A 21,948-nucleotide genomic window follows, 5' to 3' on the forward strand; every position below is an offset into this window, starting at 1 on the left:
ATATCTTTTGTTGCAGAGTATCAGATTTGACATATTTCACACTGTGCCTCCTTATATGTATCATCAGTGAACATATTATGATTATTAATTTAATAATGGGTTTTAAGTTTAGTGCTGTTATTGCTTTGCAAAATTTTATAAAGTGATATTTTGTATTTCAGGTGTCACATCATCCTCCAGTGTCTGCAATCTATGTAACCAATAGACAAGAAGGATTTTCACTTACTACTACTGTTTTAGCCAAATCAAAATTCTATGGTATGCATTTTAATAACATAATCACATAAAGAAGAATAAAAAGGCACAGTACTGTGACTGGAACAATACACAAATAACCCGCACATAGGAGACTAGTTAATGGACCAAGTCAGACCGAAACATCAACATAAGTTTCATTCTTCTTTGTGCTGATTATTTGTGTATAATCACATGCTGTCATTATGTACCCTTGGTAGGGCTATGCCTTATATTTTTTTTCCATCTTTATTTACTTTTTATACACTTATTTACTTATTCTGCCATTTTTACTCGTACACCTTGGTGTTATCTTATACTTGCAGCAGTTTGCGCTATAAGTAGTGGGGTATTCAATCCTTTGACATTGAAAAAGCCCCTGTACTCTGCCCTAGGCCCTGACTTATGAAAGCCTTATTCATCAAGAACTGCAAGAAACTACTATCTCGTGCCATAACTATTCTATGGAGGAGGAGCCTGAAGACAGGAATCATCCTACACTCATTTTAAACCCACTGACATAGCCCCACTCCACAAAGGTGGCAGTAAAGAAAGAAACTATAGACTGATAGTGCTGACAGCCCACATTATCTTAGGAAGCAAGATTAATAATCACATGGCATCTCAGCAGTTACACAGCCCAGGGTAGCATGAGTTTATAGCAGGTCACTCCTGCCTCTTGCAGTTGCTTGATCATTACATGATGTGAGATGCAATGGAAGACAGGCAAAATGCAGATGTAGTTTACATTGATGTTGCAAAAGCCTTTGACAAGTGTGACCATGATGCAATCATTAATAAAATGCATTCAAAATGAATAGCTAAAAAAGCACAGTAGTGAACAGTCAAATTGGAGTGCACCATAGTGAAAAGCTGTGTTTTCCAAGGCACCAGACTGGCCTGTTTCTAATTCTCATATCCATCTTAGGCAGAAGCATAAATCATAGCACCCATATAATTTTTTGCAGATGATACTGAAATCTGTATGAGTGGCATCCACTGAGGACATGGCTAACCTCCAAGCTGATATAAATAAGTCTTCAGTGTGCTACCGACAACAATAAGATATTCAGTGAGGTCAAGTTTCAGTAACTCTTGTTATGGAAAGATCGAGGAAGTATAGATGAGCAATGTACTCTTTTTAAGGCACCTATAACAGATTTTTATATATATATAAATTTGGCACCCCAGAACCAAATTGTTTGTAGAAGATGAATTATATCATATGGACTTTCATTTGAATCCTCTATGATTTATTCAGTAGAGGAGAACTATTAAAAGAATGATCCTGAATGTATATCCTTCTTTAGGTGTCCATTCTTTGTGGGAAATAGCTAATGTGATAAAAAATCTACTAAAGGTTAATTGAGCCATATACACCTACCATCCGACTTACGACCACTCGACTTACGACCGTGTTTTTTATGCCAAATTTCTGGGAAATAAACAACTATTTGTGTTGTACACAGTGTTTATCCTAAACCTTACAGTATAAAATACAGTACTAACAGCATAAAAAGTAAAGTAAAACATGAAATACCAAAATAGAACAATAAAATAAAGTCATTACAAAAATGTGATGTTGATATTCAGTAGTAAAGTTCGACTTACGACTGGTTTCTCGGAACCGAACTCGGTTGTAAGTCGGATGGTAGGTGTATACCAAGAGTACAGTTGTGTCCACCTTAATATTCGTATTAACTGATATTGCTATCTCTTTATCACTGTTTTTTAACTAACTGATCAAAATACCTGCTGCAAAAATTCCAGTATTCTCTCTACATTATTTTACTTTAATTATATCCCTACATATATGAGGATCTAGGTAGTAGGTTGGTAGACAGCAACCGCCCAGGGAGGTACTACCGTCCTGCCAAGTGAGTGTAAAACGAAAGCCTGTAATTGTTTTACATGATGGTAGGATTGCTGGTGTCCTTTTTTCTGTCTCATGAACATGCAAGATTTCAGGTAGGTCTTGCTACTTCTACTTACACTTAGGTCACACTACACATACATGTCACATATACAGTGGACCCCCGCTTAACGATCACCTCCAAATGCGACCAATTATGTAAGTGTATTTATGTAAGTGCGTTTGTACGTGTATGTTTGGGGGTCTGAAATGGACTAATCTACTTCACAATATTCCTTATGGAAAAAAATTCGGTCAGTACTGGCACCTGAACATACTACTGGAATGAAAAAAGTTCGTTAACCGGGGGTCCACTGTATATACACACCCCTCTGGGTTTTCTTCTATTTTCTTTCTAGCTCTTATTCTTGTTTATTTCCTCTTATCTCCATGGGGAAGTGGAACAGAATTCTTCCTCCGTAAGCCATGCGTGTTGTAAGAGGCGACTAAAATGCCGGGAGCAAGGGGCTAGTAACCCCTTCTCCTGTATAAATTACTAAATTTGAAAAGAGAAACTTTTGTTTTTCTTTTTGGGCCACCCTGCCTCGGTGGGATACGGCCGGTTTGTTGAAAAAAAAAAAATATATGAGGATCATAGACATTAAAATAAATGATAGTTAAACATGAAAGCAACAATCTTATTAATTCATAAGACCTTGGCTCATGTTTTAGGGTTTAATTTATTAATACAGCCCTTAGAATTTTGCATTTGGGTCATAATTATTATCTTTTTAAGGTAATTCAACTTCTGCTATATTGGATGGCAATGTCTTACTAACATTGCTACCCCGAGGAGAAGATTATGTCATGAACATGCCGTATGCTCACTGTAAAGGCATCCTGATGGGCACACTGACTATGGAACTTGGTGGGAAAGTCACTATAGACTGCGAGAAGACTGGTTACAGAACAGAGCTAGAATTCAAGTTACGGGTAAGAAAACCAAGTGCAAGTGTTTATTAGTTTGTCTCGTTCTTTATTGGATAGGTTGTTTGTATGTTCATATTGTCTTTGATTGTTATGACATCCAAATCTGTTCACTTCCATTAGTCTGAAGACTGGAACAATACACAATTAATCCACACTTAAGAGAAAGAAATTATGACAATGTTTTGGTTCAACTTGGGCCATTAACTAGTTACACTAACACACAAAGGTAAGGGAGACTATATATACTGGCTCTCTTACCTTCAGGTGTTAGTGTGTGATTAGTTAATTAGTTAATACTCATCATGAGTGTCTTTCTCCTACTTGCGGGTAATTTGTGCATTAGTCAGAAGTGTGACTGTTGTTTAACCTTTTTCCTTGTCTTGTACAAGGTTTATTAATTGCTTCTAAAATATGTGTTACTTTTATAATAGTAACTTAAATTTTATTAATTTGACAGCTCCTGTCAACAAGTTATTTGTTTATGCATTCTAATTTTTATGAAAATTCAATTTTTTTTATTATTTTTGGAGTTTCGTTGTGTACATAATTTGTATGCAGTAGAACTCTGCAGAGTAATAGTCCTTGTGGTACAATATATATTGCAGTGTACTAAGTAGAGTACAGCACTTCACACTGGGTAGGGTACAGCACTTTGCACTGGGTAGGGTACAGCACTTCACACTGGGTAGGGTGCAGCACTTCACACTGGGTAGGGTGCAGCACTTCACACTGGGTAGGGTACAGCACTTCACACTGGGTAGGGTACAGCACTTCACACTGGGTAGGGTACAGCACTTCACACTGGGTAGGGTACAGCACTTCACACTGGGTAGGGTACAGCACTTCACACTGGGTAGGGTGCAGCACTTCACACTGGGTAGGGTGCAGCACTTCACACTGGGTAGGGTACAGCACTTCACACTGGGTAGGGTACAGCACTTCACACTGGGTAGGGTACAGCACTTCACACTGGGTAGGGTGCAGCACTTCACACTGGGTAGGGTGCAGCACTTCACACTGGGTAGGGTACAGCACTTCACACTGGGTAGGGTACAGCACTTTACACTTGATCTTTGATATAATGTAGATAATGATGAGTATTTGCTAGTGTACTGGTACTAGTTTAGCCTCAGTGCTGAGTATGCTGCCTCATCCAGTGAATGTGGGAGATGGTTCTGATGAACACTGATGAATGTGTCTGTTGTGGTCATTTTCTACTTATTCCTGTTTTTTTAATGCTCCTAATATTGTACATTAATTTAGATAAGTGATTTAGATAAATTTAGACAAATGATTAACCATGGGGAAAGGTTTAGGAGCATATTCTTGTTCAATATTCGATATATTTTAGTGAATCAAATTTTGTTTGTGTAAATATATTTTGCATAATAATTATTATTTTGTTTGCAGCCTTTTTTGAGTGGTGGTGATGCCAACAATATGTTGAGTGGAAAGCTAAAGTTAGGAAAAGACACTCTAGCAACCCTAGATGGACATTGGGATGGTAAAATCACCCTCACAGATAAACGAACTGGGGTGAGTGGAATGGTTCTGCCATTTTTAATTTCTCTTTTTTTTTTTTTTAACACTGGCATCTTCTGATGTAAGACTCATACTTAAGAATTATTTCTTTAGCTGATATGTTAGGTTTTTACATTTGTTAGGCCAAAAAAATGTGGAATAATATTCTCTTGATGCAGACATAAAAATCAGTAGGTACTCTCCTTTTAAAGAGTGAGCAAAATTTTTTCATTTTTGGAAAACAAGAATAGTGAAGAGAAGTGTAGAAATTATAGGAGAAATTATTTTGCTCCTGCTTCTCTCTGTTGTTCTTACTTCTGCTACTGCTGTTCCTACTTGTTGGTGATGGTGGCAATAATGACACTGCTGCTGCTGTTCCTACTGTGGCAGCAGTGTTGGCAGCAGCAAGTGGCTGCTGCTGCTGCTGCCACCACCACCACGGTAGTGGTGGTGGCAGCAGTGTCTGGGTGCTACAGCTATTGTTCTTGTTGCTGAAAGGGTGGTGGAGTATGTGCCTACATTAGAAATGACTTAGCTTACAACCCAAGACCTGATTTAAATAACAATAAACTGGAGATTCTATGGTTTGAAGTGCTGCTTCCTAAGACCAAACCCATCTTAGTAGGAACTAGTTACCGCCCTCCTACCCAGGACCAGTTCTTAGAAGACTTTTCCAGAGTCTTGTCCGGAGTTGAAAACAATTGCGAGACAATAATACTGGGCGACTTCAATATCTGTTTTCAGCAGCAAAATAACGGGCTATGCAAAAGGTATAAGCAAATTCTAGGATTAAATAGTTACACTCAACTAATTAATACTCCAACCCGGATCACACAGTTCTCAGCCACCCTAATTGACCACATACTTTGTAACCGCTCTGAGAACATTAGTCAGTCAGGCGTCATTACCACAGGTCTTAGTGATCATTTCATCATTTACTGCACCAGGAAAATAACTAGGGATAGGATAGGCCTACACAGGACAATAAAAATGAGGTCAACTAGAAACTACAGTAAAGAAACACTGGTAAATAGGCTACACAATTGTGACTGGACAGAGATAACAAGTTGCACGGACGTAAACGATGCCTGGGAAAAATTCAAAACAATGTTCACTACCATCCTTGATAATATTGCACCAGTTAAAGAGGTTAGGATTAAACGAAGAACTGAACCCTGGATGAATACTGAGATATTAGATAATATGAAATTCAGAGACCAGCTGCTAAAAAGATTTAAAGCAAACAGACAGGATATTGCAGCACTAAATGAATTCCAAAGGGTGAGGAACAGAGTACAGAGACTTATAAAAGGAGCAAAGGCAAAGCACTACTGCTCAAAAATTGAAGAGTATAAGCATAACCCCAGAAAGCTCTGGCAACAACTAAAACAGTTGGGGTATAGCCATAAGCCAGTAGATAGGTCTAACATAGTACTCACTATCGATAATGAGGTATGCCACGAAACATCTAAGGTGGCAAATTGCTTTAATTCATACTACACATCTGTTGCATCAACACTAGTAAGTAAACTACCAGCTGCATCAAATACCTTTAACACAGACTCTGATAAGTTTCAAACATACTATACCAATAAAGGGGTAACCCCAAACAGTTGTCAACTAGTAAGTGTATCTCATGACTTTATTCAAAAAGAACTAAACAGGTTAAACCCAACTAAGAGCACAGGCCCTGATAACATCCCGTCTAAGTTCCTAAAAGATGGTGCTTCTGAACTGTCAATCCCTATTGCTCACATAATAAATCTATCAATCACCACTAATACAGTACCGGAGGGGTTCAAGGAGGCCAGAGTTACTCCTATCTTCAAGAAAAATAGTAGGTCTGATGTAAGCAACTATAGGCCTGTTAGTATACTCAGTATAATATCTAAAATTCTAGAGAGGGCGGTGTATTCTCAAGTAGTTAAGTACCTTAATGACAACAACATTCTCCATAGCTATCAATCGGGCTTTAGAAGATCCTACTCAACCGACACCTCCCTTATTAATCTGATGGATTACCTGAGAACTGAAATGTCAAAGGGGAACCTCATAGGCATGGTAACCTTAGACCTGCAAAAGGCCTTCGATACTGTCAACCACAATATATTATGTAATAAACTTCAAGCTATCGGTATAGGTTCTGTAGACTGGTTTAAGTCCTACCTTAGCAACAGGAGACAAATAGTCAAAATCAACAAAACAGAATCAGAACCCCTGCCGATAACATGTGGAGTTCCCCAAGGTAGTATTCTGGGTCCCTTATTATTCTTATGTTATGTCAATGATATGCCTATCAGTGTCAAGTGCAAACTCCTACTGTATGCAGATGACAGTGCTCTGTTAGTGTCAGGTAAAGACCCACAAGATATTGCTAATGTTTTAACACTGGAACTGGAGTCCTGCAGCAAATGGTTAGTAGACAACAAACTATCATTCCACCTAGGGAAAACTGAAGCCATTCTCTTTGGCACGAAACATAAACTGAGAAGGGTAAATAATTTTAATGTTCAATGTAATGGGGAGCCCATCACTTTGGTTTCATCAGTAAAATATTTGGGAATCCCCTTTGACCCATGCATGTCAGGAGAATTGATAGGGAACAGTGTAGTAAAGAAAGCGAATGCCAGACTGAAGTTTCTGTATAGACAAGCACAGTGTCTACCTACTGAGGCTCGCAGGACCCTATGTCTAGCCCTTATACAATGCCATATGGATTACACTTGCTCTTCTTGGTACTCTGCCTTGACAAAAAAACTGAAAGATAGACTGCAAATCACCCAGAACAAAATCGTAAGATTCATCCTGGGGCTGGGACCAAGAGAACATGTAGGCCAGGATGAATTACAGCAGTTGGATATGCTGAATGTTGAAGACAGAGTGAAACAACTGAAGCTAAATCATGTTTATAAAATTGCTCACAAACAATGTCCAGAATATCTTGCTGTCAATTTTGTCAAGGTTGGGAACCAAAGCAATCATAGTACTAGGGGGAGAGAGCACAACTTTGTAGTACCCACAGTCAGTGGCCAGGCTTCAAACACCTTTTATTGTACAGCAATAAAGGAATGGAACAGACTACCCGCACATGTCAGAGCCAGTCATAGCGTGAACCAGTTCAAGAAGAGTGCCAAAAGGTGTCTGATGAATGTAGCTACAGAAAGGGAGGGGAATGATTTTCTATTTTTTAGCTAACATACGTGTAAATTTTACCTTATTCCTTGTAATGACCCTCGTATTGTAGATAGTCTTAATGACCTTGGTGTAGCAGATAGTCTTTTTAGTATGATAATAAGATGTTATCTTCATTGTAGAATAATAAGAAAATATTATAACCTTTATACTATAATAATAAGGTAAAAGGACCCCAATGGAAATAAGTCACTCTGTCTGACTTTTTTGGGTTATCCTAGGTTCTCTACACATATGCTGCTATGTATGATAATTCTATGTAACTGTATTTGTGTATACCTGAATAAACTTACTTACTTACTTATGTTTGCTGTTACTGGTGGCGGCGGCGGTGGCGGCGGCAGCGGCGGCTGCTGCTGCGGCTGCTGCTGCGGCTGCGGCTGCGGCTGCTTCTGCTGCTGCTGCTGCTGCTGGTGGCGGTGGCGGCGGCTGCGGCTGCGGCCGTGGCCGCCGCCGCCGCCGCCGCCGCCGCCGCCGCCGCCGCCGCCGCCGCCGCTGCCGCTGCTGCTGCTGCTGCTGCTGCTGCTGCTGCTGCTGCTGCTGCTGCTGCTGCTGCTGCTGCTGCTGCTGCTGCCGCCGCCGCCGCCGCCGCCGCCGCCGCCGCCGCTGCCGCCGCCGCCGCTGCCGCCACCAGTCAATGCAGAATGTAGATCTTTGCTCCTGAACACTCATGAATGATCCTAGGCACAGTTAACTAGAGTATGACTCAATTATACAGTAGTGTGGCACTTTCTTATGATACATCACAAATATTCACTCTGAAGTATTGTCTTGCTGAGTTACATTCTGTCCTCTTCTGCTGTGGGAGTTGTCAGTATAGTGAGTCCATCTCATATTTGAATGCTTGCCATATCTTTTTTTTCCTTAATAAACCTTTATACATTAATTCTCTGTTTGATACCTCTGCCACTGATACCAACTCCTCCTCCTCCTCCTCCACTGACACCTCTTCCTTCCATGCTTCCTTCCTTCCACCCTCCTCTCTCCCTTCTCTCTCCTTTCCTTCTCTCTCCCTTCCTTCTCTCCCATTCTTTCTCTTTCCCTTCCTCTTCCTCCTCCCTTTCTTCCTCCTCCCTTCGTTGCTCTCCTTTCCATGGTCTATTTGTCATTGCAGGTTCTGCTGTTGGTGTTTGTTGAAACTGAGCAGCAATAGTTACATAAATTCAAGCTGTGCATTATGACTGCAGTTGACTCTTTGACTCTTGATGTAAATTTAATAGACTGACACTTTAAATGGAGGTTGGAAGTACAGAGCCTACACACTGAAGGATGACTGGAGATTTTATGCTTCAGCGGCTCATTGAATTATGATATTTATATTTTTATGGAAAGGTGGAATGATTGATAATGAATGTGTTTCCTTACTTGAATCACCTTTCTTAGTAAAGTTAATGTGGCAAAAAAAAAAAAAACAAAAAACAAAACATACTGGAAAGGTATTTTTTGGGAGTCTTAATTTTGTTTAACTTTTGTGAATGTTGTAGCTGAGAGTAATATATGTTGGAATTGTATATGACAAAATCAAATTATTAATGGACTCTTAATCTTTAACCAATTTTAATGCAGTTCACTTTCAAGTGTTCTTCCTGAACAATAATAAATAATAATTAGATTTTTAGCAAGTTTTTAAAATATAGGCTTTTTTCCTCACAAGATTTACCCTGTCTTCTGGTCTTCCAGTTCATTAAGGTAAATAGGAGATAGAAGGTATTTTCAATGACTAGAGACTTTTTAATAGTCATAATAATAATATTGTATATTATCATTGCATTTTAGGAAGAAGAAGTACTGTGGCATGCTACTCCTGAAGTGAAGTCACAGCGACTTGAGCGGTACACGGTGGCACTTGACCAGCAGGGGCAGTTTGAGTCGGAAAGACTCTGGCAGCTAGTTTCATATGCCATTAAAAATGATGATCAGGTAAGACTGGTAAATATTGTATACTGGTAACTGTAATTGTAATATTATACAAACATTAAAGGCAACATATGTGTTTGCCATTGAAATGTAGATAAAGGAAAATAATTGGTGTGTGTCATTTAAACAAACAACAAAAATAATTGAAGTGTTTACCATTTGCAGTAAAACAACACTAAAACCAAAAGGCTTATATAAACAAAACCTGTTGGTGTAAAACATTTACTAAAATTTGTAGATGCAATATTTGCTTGGCAGGTGAAATGTGTGGCAAAAATTGTATTGTTTGCTAATCAGATGACCTATGACTGAATGGTAAGGAACATGCTGTTTGCCTTACAGGTAAGGTGTGAATGAATGTTTGGTAAGAACTGTATAGTTTGCCTTATAGGTGAGGTATGAGTGAGTAGTTGCTAGGGATGTGCCAAAATATCAATATTAGTGGGCACTGGTTAATGTTGATGGCATCACTATTGACCTAAAATTGAGTATTGGTATCAGAAAAAAATGTAGATTGTCCATCACTTAGTAGTGAGGAATGTATTATTTGCCTTGCAGGTGAGGTATGAGTGGTAAGAAATGTATTGTTTGTTTTATAAATGAAATTTGTATGGTGAGAAATGTATTGTTTGCCCTGCAGGTGAAGTACAAGTGCATGGTAAGAAATGTATCATTTGCCTTGCAAGTAAGATATGAATGTATGGTGAGAAATGTATTGTTTCCCTAATAAGTGAAGTATATGTGTAAGGTGAGAAATGTATTGTTTACTTTACAGGTGAGGTAACAAGTGTTGTAAGAAATGATCTGTTTGCCTGACAAGTAAACTGTCTGGTATGAGTAAGTGTGTTTAGAAATGCATTGTTTGCCTGACAGGTGAGATATAAGTGTTCGATGAGAAATTAATCATTTGCCTGACAGGTGAGTTACAAGCATGGTGAGAAGTGAGTGAGTGTGAGTGTGTGAGTGTGTGAGTGTGTGAGTGAGTGTGTGAGTGTGAGTGTGTGAGTGTGTGAGTGTGTGAGTGTGTGAGTGTGTGAGTGTGTGTGTGTGTGTGTGTGTGTGTGTGTGTGTGTGTGTGTGTGTGTGTGTGTGTGTGTGTGTGTGTGTGTGTGTGTCTGTCTGTCTGTGTCTGTCCTGCCTGGCCATCCAGCTGTCACTCTTATTCTTTTCAATTTTTCCACATTTTTTATATGTACACTAAAATTTTAGCTTTTACATATACTGCACATGTATAAACTTGTGTTTTTCTAGTCATGCATGAAACTATATGGGGAATGGAAGTAAGCATGAAGAAGACTGAAGGCAAATGTACATGGGAGTTTCTGATTACTTAGTGTAGTTTACAGGATATCGGTCATGAGCGTGGTCGACCATCTTCCTTTTCAAATATGTTACACCGACTCTTCAAGTTCCCTACATTTATGTACCTATTCTAGTCCTGCAGTGCTTTCCAACATTCATGGCTCTGTTAAAAGGAGTTATTTTTCTCTCGTATTTTTTGTTTTTTTGTTTTTTTTGCGTGTTTTGCTAACTTGAATGCACATTATGGTTCTCCCTGCAGTAGGAGACACTGAATCGATCCTGTCCATTTTTCATATAACTTGTTACACTTAAAAGTAATTAATTTTTGCCCCTTTTTTTTATTTTATTTTTTATTTTAAGGTAGTCAAATCTAATATGTTTAAATCTTTCTATATACATTATCATGCATCATTTGTTTCTATAACCTATTTAGTAGCATGCCTTTGCTAGCAAAATTACTGCTACATAGTCCATCTTTGTTATGATTCTTTAAAACTTGCAGCCATCTCCCACCAAGGTAGGGTGACCCCCCCCCCCTCCCAAAAAAAAAAAAAAAAAAAAAAAAAAAAAAAAAACTCGATAATCTTCATTCAGTAGTTGTCTTGCCACAGGTGCACACATGTCACAGTTTAACCCCTCTTTCAGAGTGCAGGCACTATACTTACCACCTTCAGTACTTAATGAATCTTTATTTTGATAAATGCTACAGAAAACACATACTTATCTGATTCATATTTGGTCATTAAGTACAGGAGGGCCCTGTTTTACGACGTTTCACTAATGCAGAGGTTTTTCAGTTATACCCATTCTTCATTTATTCAGACTTCTTACAAAAAATATTTTCACCACTCACTATAAAATAAGGATGAAAATATTTTAAGGTAAGTAATGTGTGTACTGTATATACATTTTTTAAGGCCTAGCTACATTGCTCACTTTATATATGATAGTGTAAATATGTTATCAGTTTTTTTTTTTTTTTTTATTATCACACTGGCCGATTCCCACCAAGGCAGGGTGGCCCGAAAAAGAAAAACTTTTACCATCATTCACTCCATCACTGTCTTGCCAGAAGGGTGCTTTACACTACAGTTTTTAAACTGCAACATTAACACCCCTCCTTCAGAGTGCAGGCACTGTACTTCCCATCTCCAGGACTCAAGTCCGGCCTGCTGGTTTCTCTGAACCCCTTCATAAATGTTACTTTGCTCACACTCCAACAGCACGTCAAGTATTAAAAACCATTTGTCTCCATTCACTCCTATCAAACATGCTCCAAGCCCCTTGCACACAAAACCTCCTTTACCCCCTCCCTCCAACCTTTCCTAGGCCGACCCCTACCCTGCCTTCCTTCCACTACAGACTGATACACTCTTGAAGTCATTCTGTTTCGCTCCATTCTCTATACATGTCCGAACCACCTCAACAGCCCTTCCTCAGCCCTCTGGACAACAGTTTTGGTAATCCCGCACCTCCTCCTAACTTCCAAACTACGAATTCTCTGCATTATATTCACACCACACATTGCCCTCAGACATGATATCTCCACTGCCTCCAGCCTTCTCCTCGCTGCAACATTCATCACCCATGCTTCACACCCATATAAGAGCGTTGGTAAAACTATACTCTCATACATTCCCCTCTTTGCCTCCAAGGACAAAGTTCTTTGTCTCCACAGACTCCTAAGTGCACCACTCACCCTTTTCCCCTCATCAATTCTATGATTCACCTCATCTTTCATAGACCCATCGGCTGACACGTCCACTCCCAAATATCTGAATACATTCACCTCCTCCATACTCTCTCCCTCCAATCTGATATTCAATCTTTCATCACCTAATCTTTTTGTTATCCTCATAACCTTACTCTTTCCTGTATTCACCTTTAATTTTCTTCTTTTGCACACCCTACCAAATTCATCCACCAATCTCTGCAACTTCTCTTCAGAATCTCCCAAGAGCACAGTGTCATCAGCAAAGAGCAACTGTGACAACTCCCACTTTATGTGTGATTCTTTATCTTTTAACTCCACGCCTCTTGCCAAGACCCTTGCATTTACTTCTCTTACAACCCCATCTATAAATATATTAAACAACCATGGTGACATCACACATCCTTGTCTAAGGCCTTCTTTTACTGGGAAATAATTTCCCTCTTTCCTACATACTCTAACTTGAGCCTCACTATTCTCGTAAAAACTCTTCACTGCTTTCAGTAACCTACCTCCTACACCATACACCTGCAACATCTGCCACATTGCCCCCCTATCCACTCTGTCATACGCCTTTTCCAAATCCATAAATGCCACAAAGACCTTTTTAGCCTTATCTAAATACTGTTCACTTATATGTTTCACTGTAAACACCTGGTCCACACCCCCCCTACCTTTCCTAAAGCCTCCTTGTTCATCTCCTATCCTATTCTCCGTCTTACTCTTAATTCTTTCAATAATAACTCTTTTTATCTTTATCCCATCAATCCTGGCTGCCTTACCCCCTTTCATTTTACCTACTGCCTCACGAACTTCCCCCACACTCACAACTGGCTCTTCCTCACTCCTACAAGATGTTATTCCTCCTTGCCCTATACACGAAATCACAACTTCCCTATCTTCATCAACATTTAACAATTCCTCAAAATATTCCCTCCATCTTCCCAATACCTCTAACTCTCCATTTAATAACTCTCCTCTCCTATTTTTAACTGACATATCCATTTGTTCTCTAGGCTTTCTTAACTTGTTAATCTCACTCCAAAACTTTTTCTTATTTTCAACAAAATTTGTTGATAACATCTCACCCACTCTCTCATTTGCTCTCTTTTTACATTGCTTCACCACTCTCTTAACCTCTCTCTTTTTCTCCATATACTCTTCCCTCCTTGCATCACTTCTACTTTGTAAAAACTTCTCATATGCTAACTTTTTCTCCCTTACTACTCTCTTTACATCATCATTCCACCAATCGCTCCTCTTCCCTCCCACAACCACTTTCCTGTAACCACAAACTTCTGCTGAACACTCTAACACTACATTTTTAAACCTACCACATACCTCTTCGACCCCATTTCCTATGCTCTCATTAGCCCATCTATCCTCCAATAGCTGTTTATATCTTACCCTAACTGCCTCCTCTTTTAGTTTATAAACCTTCACCTCTCTTCCCTGATGCTTCTATTCTCCTTGTATCCCATCTACCTTTTACTCTCAGTGCAGCTACAACTAGAAAGTTATCTGATATATCTGTGGGCCCTCTATAAACATGTACATCCTGAAGTCTACTCAACAGTCTTTTATCTACCAATACATAATCCAACAAACTACTGTCATTTCGCCCTACATCATATCAGGTTTTTATATGCATTTTAAAGTAAAAAAAAAGCTATGATTCTCTTTATAGTGATTTTTCACTTTACACTGGTAGCTCGGAACCTAACCTGCTGTATAAGCAGTTCCTTCCTGTACCAGGTTAACATGAGTTCCAAGAGACGTTCTACTCGTCTGGTGCTAGTATTATGTAGTATCTGAACATTATGTTGTTTTAGTAATTATTTATAGTCTCAAATCCTTTATTTCTCTCTCTAGTGAGCCTTAGTATATTTTTCCCCAGCTTTTGTATGGCATTTTTCTCTGAGTAATTCCATGAGTTTTCTGCTCAAGCTGAATGTCTTACACAAGTCTTTTTGCAGTAGTTTGTGGTCTTGTAGAAGCTTTAGTTATCCAGGTGTTCTAGTATTTTGGCATCATCATTGGATGTACTCAATTGTTTTTTGAGATCAGTATTAATATTATACAATACTAGAAGCATAAATGAGGCCAACAATGACCCTTAAGGCATCTGTGTAGTTTTTGAAGGAATGCATTAAGTCTCTTTTTGTTTGTTTTGCATAAACCACAATATTTTATAGTGGAAAAGCCCATATATAGCAGATGTAGATCAGAATGTGTAGTTAGAAAAGCAGGTGGGTAGGTAAGCTGTCAAGATTTATAATGTGATTCAAAAACTTATGTTAATGTTTTACAGATTGCAGCTACTGAAGAAAAAACCATTTTGGAGGAAGCACAACGGAGTGCAGCCAATGAGAGAAAAGCAAAGTGTGAAGAATGGGTACCAAGGTACTTTACACAGGTTAGTGTGCATAACTCTGTACTGTGTATACCAAATAAGAGGACAAGATAACAGACATTCTACTCCACCCTAACCTTACTCCTTAATCATGTATTTGCCTTTTCATTCTTTATAGTATTCAAGTCTTAAATGTGTGACTATCCTTGGTAAAAATACAGAAAATATTTAACTTATGAGAGATGCATTGAACTTGAGAAGATCTTTACTTACTCTTCGACTGAAATTATGTGAAGATAGTGTAATCATATGGAGAATATGGAGAATAGTAGTAGATTGGTAGACAACAACTATCCAGGGAGATAAAGAACAAAAAGGCACAATACCTCTCTCATATGTGCAGGTTATTTGTGTATCCAGGGAGATACTATCGTATGTGAAACAGAATCCTGTTTAAACATTTTACACTGTTAAAATTGCTGGTCATTTCTTTGACACTAACATTTGATATACGTTTACAGTACACTCTTCATTCCTGTGTGGTTCGTGGTACCTGTGTTTGTAATTTTCCTTTCCAATTGAGACGTTGTTAGAGATGGGTCCATGGAAAAATGATTCTGGAACTATTATTTGATATTAAACAGATGCAGGCAAGTTACATAAAAAAATCCAGTGAGTAATTTATTCAGAGGCAAGAACACTTCATATTTTTCTGAGAAGTTCAGGGAAAGACGATATGGTATAGTATAGCATCCCCATGGTGGAAACAAAAAACCTGTGGCTTGTTAAGGTTTCCCAAATGAAGGTTGAGGCTCATGTTCACTCATTCAGTTACTGGACTTGGACCATATTTGAGTGTTTTTAGAGGTACCATAAATGTGAAATTTGAATGTATTCTATGTAATCGTTTATCACCTCCAGCATTGGTAACAAATTACATGGGAAGCCTTCATGATTAATTGATGTAAAATTTTTGGCAGGACCCAGTGAGCGGTGTTTATGTTTATCAATACTCGGACCTTCGACCTTGGGATCCAAGGACAGATCTCTTCCAGTATGAGTATAACTATATAATATCTACTAAAACCAGACATAAAGCACCCATGATCAGAACTGCTTCCATAGTCAGTGTAGATCCTAAGTGTGAGGTAAGTACAGCATTTTATTTTTAGAGTGATACTGAATTTTTTGTACTTCCCAAAAGTACAATGCTGGGACTTTAAAGGAGGGGTTTGGTATATTGGCTCTTAACTATCGTATCTGAGTGCCTCTGCAGACATTAATTATGTATGAATGATGATGAAAGTTTTTTTCTCTCTTTTTGGGTCACCCTGCCTTGGTGGGAACGGCCGGCGGGTTAAGAAAAAACAGAATTTTTTATAATCTTTTTTTTTTAACAAGTTGGCCGTCTCCCACCGAGGCAGGGTGACCCAAAAAAGAAAGAAAATCCCCAAAAAGAAAATACTTTCATCATCATTCAACACTTTCATCTCACTCACACATAATCACTGTTTTTGCAGAGGTGCTTAGAATACAACAGTTTAGAAGTATATACGTATAAAGATACACAACATATTCCTCCAAACTGCCAATATCCCAAACCCCTCCCTTAAAGTGCAGGCATTGTACTTCCCATTTCCAGGACTCAAGTCTGGCTATATAAAATAACCGGTTCCCCTGAATCCCTTCACTAAATATTACCCTGCTCACACTCCAACAGCTCGTCAGGTCCCAAATACCATTCGTCTCTGTTCACTCCTATCTAACACACTCACGCACGCTTGCTGGAAGTCCAAGCCCCTCGCCCACAAAACTTCCTTTACCGTCTCTCTCCAACCTTTTCAAGGATGACCCCTACCCCGCCTTCCTTTCCCCACAGATTTATACACTCTCCATGAAATTCTACTTTGATCCATTCTCTCTAAATGACCAAACCACCTCAACAACCCTTCTTCAGCCCTCTGACTAATACTTTTATTAACTCCACACTTTCTCCTAATTTCCACACTCTGAATTTTCTGCATAATATTTACACCACACATTGCCCTTAGACAGGACATCTGCACTGCCTCCTTGCTGCAGCATTTACAACCCAAGCTTCACACCCTTATAAGAGTGTTGGTACTACTATACTCTCATACATTCCCTTCTTTGCCTCCATAGATAACACTTTTTGTCTCCACATATACCTCAATGTACCACTCACCTTTTTTCCTTCATCATTTCTATGATTAACCTCATCCTTCATAAATCCATCCACTGACACGTCAACTTCCAAATATCTGAAAACATTCACTTCTTTATTTTTGTGGCATTAAATTTGTATTGAAGATAGTCATTGTACAGTACTTATAAATTTTTAAATATGCAAATAGCTGTGTTTACTTACTGGTACAATTTTTTTTATACCACATTGGTCATCTCCCACTGAGGTAAGGTGATCTAAAAAACTACACACTCACCTTCATTCTTTCAATAGCTGTCTTACCAGAAGTGTGCAGACATTATAATTCAAATGACCTTCAAATGACCCTTTGAACTACAGTGGACCCTCAGTTAATGATATTAATCCGTTCCAGAGAGCTTGTCTTTAACCGATTTTACCGTTATCTGATTTAATTTCCCCATAAGAAATAATGGAAATCCAATTAATCCGTTCCTGCTCTCAGAGGACGTGACAGAATAGTACTATGACAGTATTATCAACTCTACAGCTTATTTATCTACCACAATTCATCTAATATGACATAATAAACAATATTAATAATATAGAAAGATGATATATACTCTAGAATGAATAAAATGTCATAATGTATGTGAGGAGAAAGTGATGTAAGTGTTGTTGTTGGGTTTATAATGGTCACTGAGAGAAGCTGTACATATTAGTGGTGGAGGAGGCTTCTGCCACCACCACTATCCACAAACAATATTTTTTTTTTATTATTATCACACTGGCCGATTCCCACCAAGGTGGCCCGAAAAAGAAAAACTTCCACCATCATTCACTCCATCACTGTCTTGCCAGAAGGGTGCTTTACACTACAGTTTTTAAACTGCAACATTTACACCCCTCCTTCAGAGTGCAGGCACTGTACTTCCCATCTCCAGGACTCAAGTCCGGCCTGCCGGTTTCCCTGAACCCCTTCATAAATGTTACTTTGCTCACACTCCAACAGCACGTCAAGTATTAAAAACCATTTGTCTCCATTCACTCCTATCAAACACGCTCACGCATGCCTGCTGGAAGTCCAAGCCCCTCGCACACAAAACCTCCTTTACCCCCTCTCTCCAACCTTTCCTAGGCCGACCCCTACCCCGCCTTCCTTCCACTACGGACTGATACACTCTTGAAGTCATTCTGTTTCGCTCCATTCTCTCTACATGTCCGAACCACCTCAACAACCCTTCCTCAGCCCTCTGGACAACAGTTTTGGTAATCCCGCACCTCCTCCTAACTTCCAAACTACGAATTCTCGTCATTATATTCACACCACACATTGCCCTCAGACATGACATCTCCACTGCCTCCAGCCTTCTCCTCGCTGCAACATTCATCACCCATGCTTCACACCCATATAAGAGCGTTGGTAAAACTATACTCTCATACATTCCCCTCTTTGCCTCCAAGGACAAAGTTCTTTGTCTCCACAGACTCCTAAGTGCACCACTCACTCTTTTCCCCTCATCAATTCTATGATTCACCTCATCTTTCATAGACCCATCCGCTGACACGTCCACTCCCAAATATCTGAATACATTCACCTCCTCCATACTCTCTCCCTCCAATCTGATATTCAATCTTTCATCACCTAATCTTTTTGTTATCCTCATAACCTTACTCTTTCCTGTATTCACCTTTAATTTTCTTCTTTTGCACACCCTTCCAAATTCATCCACCAATCTCTGCAACTTCTCTTCAGAATCTCCCAAGAGCACAGTGTCATCAGCAAAGAGCAGCTGTGACAACTCCCACTTTGTGTGTGATTCTTTATCTTTTAACTCCACGCCTCTTGCCAAGACCCTCGCATTTACTTCTCTTACAACCCCATCTATAAATATATTAAACAACCACGGTGACATCACACATCCTTGTCTAAGCCCTACTTTTACTGGGAAATAATTTCCCTCTTTCCTACATACTCTAACTTGAGCCTCACTATCCTCGTAAAAACTCTTCACTGCTTTCAGTAACCTACCTCCTACACCATACACTTGCAACATCTGCCACATTGCCCCCCTATCCACCCTGTCATATGCCTTTTCCAAATCCATAAATGCCACAAAGACCTCTTTAGCCTTATCTAAATACTGTTCACTTATATGTTTCACTGTAAACACCTGGTCCACACACCCCCTACCTTTCCTAAAGCCTCCTTGTTCATCTGCTATCCTATTCTCCGTCTTACTCTTAATTCTTTCAATAATAACTCTAACTCTACCATACACTTTACCAGGTATACTCAGCAGACTTATCCCCCTATAATTTTTGCACTCTCTTTTATCCCCTTTGCCTTTATGCAAAGGAACTATGCATGCTCTCTGCCAATCCCTAGGTACTTACCCTCTTCCATACATTTATTAAATAATTGCACCAACCACTCCAAAACTATATCCCCACCTGCTTTTAACATTTCTATCTTTATCCCATCAATCCTGGCTGCCTTACCCTCTTTCATTTTACCCATTGCCTCACAAACTTCCCCGACACTCACAACTGGCTCTTCTTCACTCCTACAAGATGTTATTCCTCCTTGTCCTATACACGATATCACAGCTTCCCTATCTTCATCAACATTTAACAATTCCTCAAAATATTCCCTCCATCTTCCCAATACCTCTAACTCTCCATTTAATAACTCTCCTCTCCTATTTTTAACTGACAAATCCATTTGTTCTCTAGGCTTTCTTAACTTGTTAATCTCACTCCAAAACTTTTTCTTATTTTCAACAAAATTTGTTGATAACATCTCACCCACTCTCTCATTTGCTCTCTTTTTACATTGCTTCACCACTCTCTTAACCTCTCTCTTTTTCTCCATATACTCTTCCCTCCTTGCATCACTTCTACTTTGTAAAAACTTCTCATATGCTAACTTTTTCTCCCTTACTACTCTCTTTACATCATCATTCCACCAATCGCTCCTCTTCCCTCCCGCACCCACTTTCCTGTAACCACAAACTTCTGCTGAACACTCTAACACTACATTTTTAAACCTACCCCATACCTCTTCAATCCCATTGCCTATGCTCTCATTTGCCCATCTATCCTCCAATAGCTGTTTATATCTTACCCTAACTGCCTCCTCTTTTAGTTTATAAACCTTCACCTCTCTCTTCCCTGATGCTTCTATTCTCCTTGTATCCCATCTACCTTTTACTCTCAGTGTAGCTACAACTAGAAAGTGATCTGATATATCTGTGGCCCCTCTATAAACATGTACATCCTGAAGTCTACTCAACAGTCTTTTATCTACCAATACATAATCCAACAAACTACTGTCATTTCGCCCTGCATCATATCTTGTATACTTATTTATCCTCTTTTTCTTAAAATATGTATTACCTATAACTAAACCCCTTTCTATACAAAGTTCAATCAAAGGGCTCCCATTATCATTTACACCTGGCACCCCAAACTTACCTTCCACACCCTCTCTAAAAGTTTCTCCTACTTTAGCATTCAGGTCCCCTACCACAATTACTCTCTCACTTGGTTCAAAGGCTCCTATACATTCACTTAACATCTCCCAAAATCTCTCTCTCTCCTCTACATTCCTCTCTTCTCCAGGTGCATACACGCTTATTATGACCCACTTTTCGCATCCAACCTTTACTTTAATCCACATAATTCTTGAATTTACACATTCATATTCTCTTTTCTCCTTCCATAACTGATCATTTAACATTACTGCTACCCCTTCCTTTGCTCTAACTCTCTCAGATACTCCAGATTTAATCCCATTTATTTCCCCCCACTGAAACTCACCTACCCCCTTCAGCTTTGTTTCGCTTAGGGCCAGGACATCCAACTTCTTTTCATTCATAACATCAGCAATCATCTGTTTCTTGTCATCCGCACTACATCCACGCACATTTAAGCATCCCAGTTTTATAAAGTTTTTCTTCTTCTCTTTTTTAGTAAATGTCTACAGGAGAAGGGGTTACTAGCCCATTGCTCCCGGCATTTTAGTCGCCTCATACGACACGCATGGCTTACGGAGGAAAGATTCTTTTCCACTTCCCCATGGACAATAGAAGAAATAAAGAAGAACAAGAGCTATTTAGAAAAAGGGGAAAAACCTAGATGTATGTATATATATATATGCATGTGCGTGTCTGTGAAGTGTGACCAAAGTGTAAGTAGGAGTAGCAAGATATCCCTGTTATCTAGCGTGTTTATGAGACAGAAAAAGAAACCAGCAATCCTACCATCATGCAAAACAGTTACAGGTTTCTGTTTCACAGTCATCTGGCAGGACGGTAGTACTTCCCTGGGTGGTTGCTGTCTACCAACCTACTACCTAAATATGTGTACGTAATTTCTTTCTTTCTTTCAACGCACCAGCCGTATCCCACTGAGGTGGGGTGGCCCAAAAGGAAAAATGAAAGTTTCTCCTTTCAAATTTAGTAATATATACAGGAGTAGGGGCTACTAGCCCCTTGCTCCCAGCATTTTAGTCGCCTCTTACGACACGCATGGCTTACGGAGGAAGAATTCTGTTCCACTTTCCCATGGAGGTAAGAGGAAATAAACAAGAACAAGAACTAGTAAGAAAAATAGAAAACACAGAGGAGTGTGTATATATATGCTTGTACATGTATGTGTAGTGTGACCTAAGTGTAAGTAGAAGTAGCAAGACGTACTTGAAATCTTGC

The 21,948-nt window shown here is 39.2% G+C and overlaps 1 protein-coding gene across 1 annotated transcript in view; it reads left to right on the plus strand.

Moving 5' to 3' along the window:
* The window catches only part of Orp8 (Oxysterol-binding protein-related protein 8), a gene marked incomplete at its 5' end in the record, with an annotated part of 29,996 nt that extends 13,630 nt beyond the window's left edge, over positions 1-16,366 (plus strand). Inside the window, 6 exons of the mRNA XM_070081562.1 lie at positions 162-258; positions 2,883-3,079; positions 4,487-4,612; positions 9,566-9,709; positions 15,031-15,135; positions 16,053-16,366. Coding sequence (XP_069937663.1) covers positions 162-258; positions 2,883-3,079; positions 4,487-4,612; positions 9,566-9,709; positions 15,031-15,135; positions 16,053-16,244 — 861 coding nt within the window. The remainder of the gene's footprint in view (positions 1-161; positions 259-2,882; positions 3,080-4,486; positions 4,613-9,565; positions 9,710-15,030; positions 15,136-16,052) is intronic.
* Between the last annotated feature and the right edge of the window lie 5,582 nt (positions 16,367-21,948).

This window comes from Cherax quadricarinatus, unplaced genomic scaffold (genome assembly GCF_038502225.1).
Source record: "Cherax quadricarinatus isolate ZL_2023a unplaced genomic scaffold, ASM3850222v1 Contig3108, whole genome shotgun sequence".
Lineage (NCBI taxonomy): Eukaryota > Metazoa > Arthropoda > Malacostraca > Decapoda > Parastacidae > Cherax > Cherax quadricarinatus.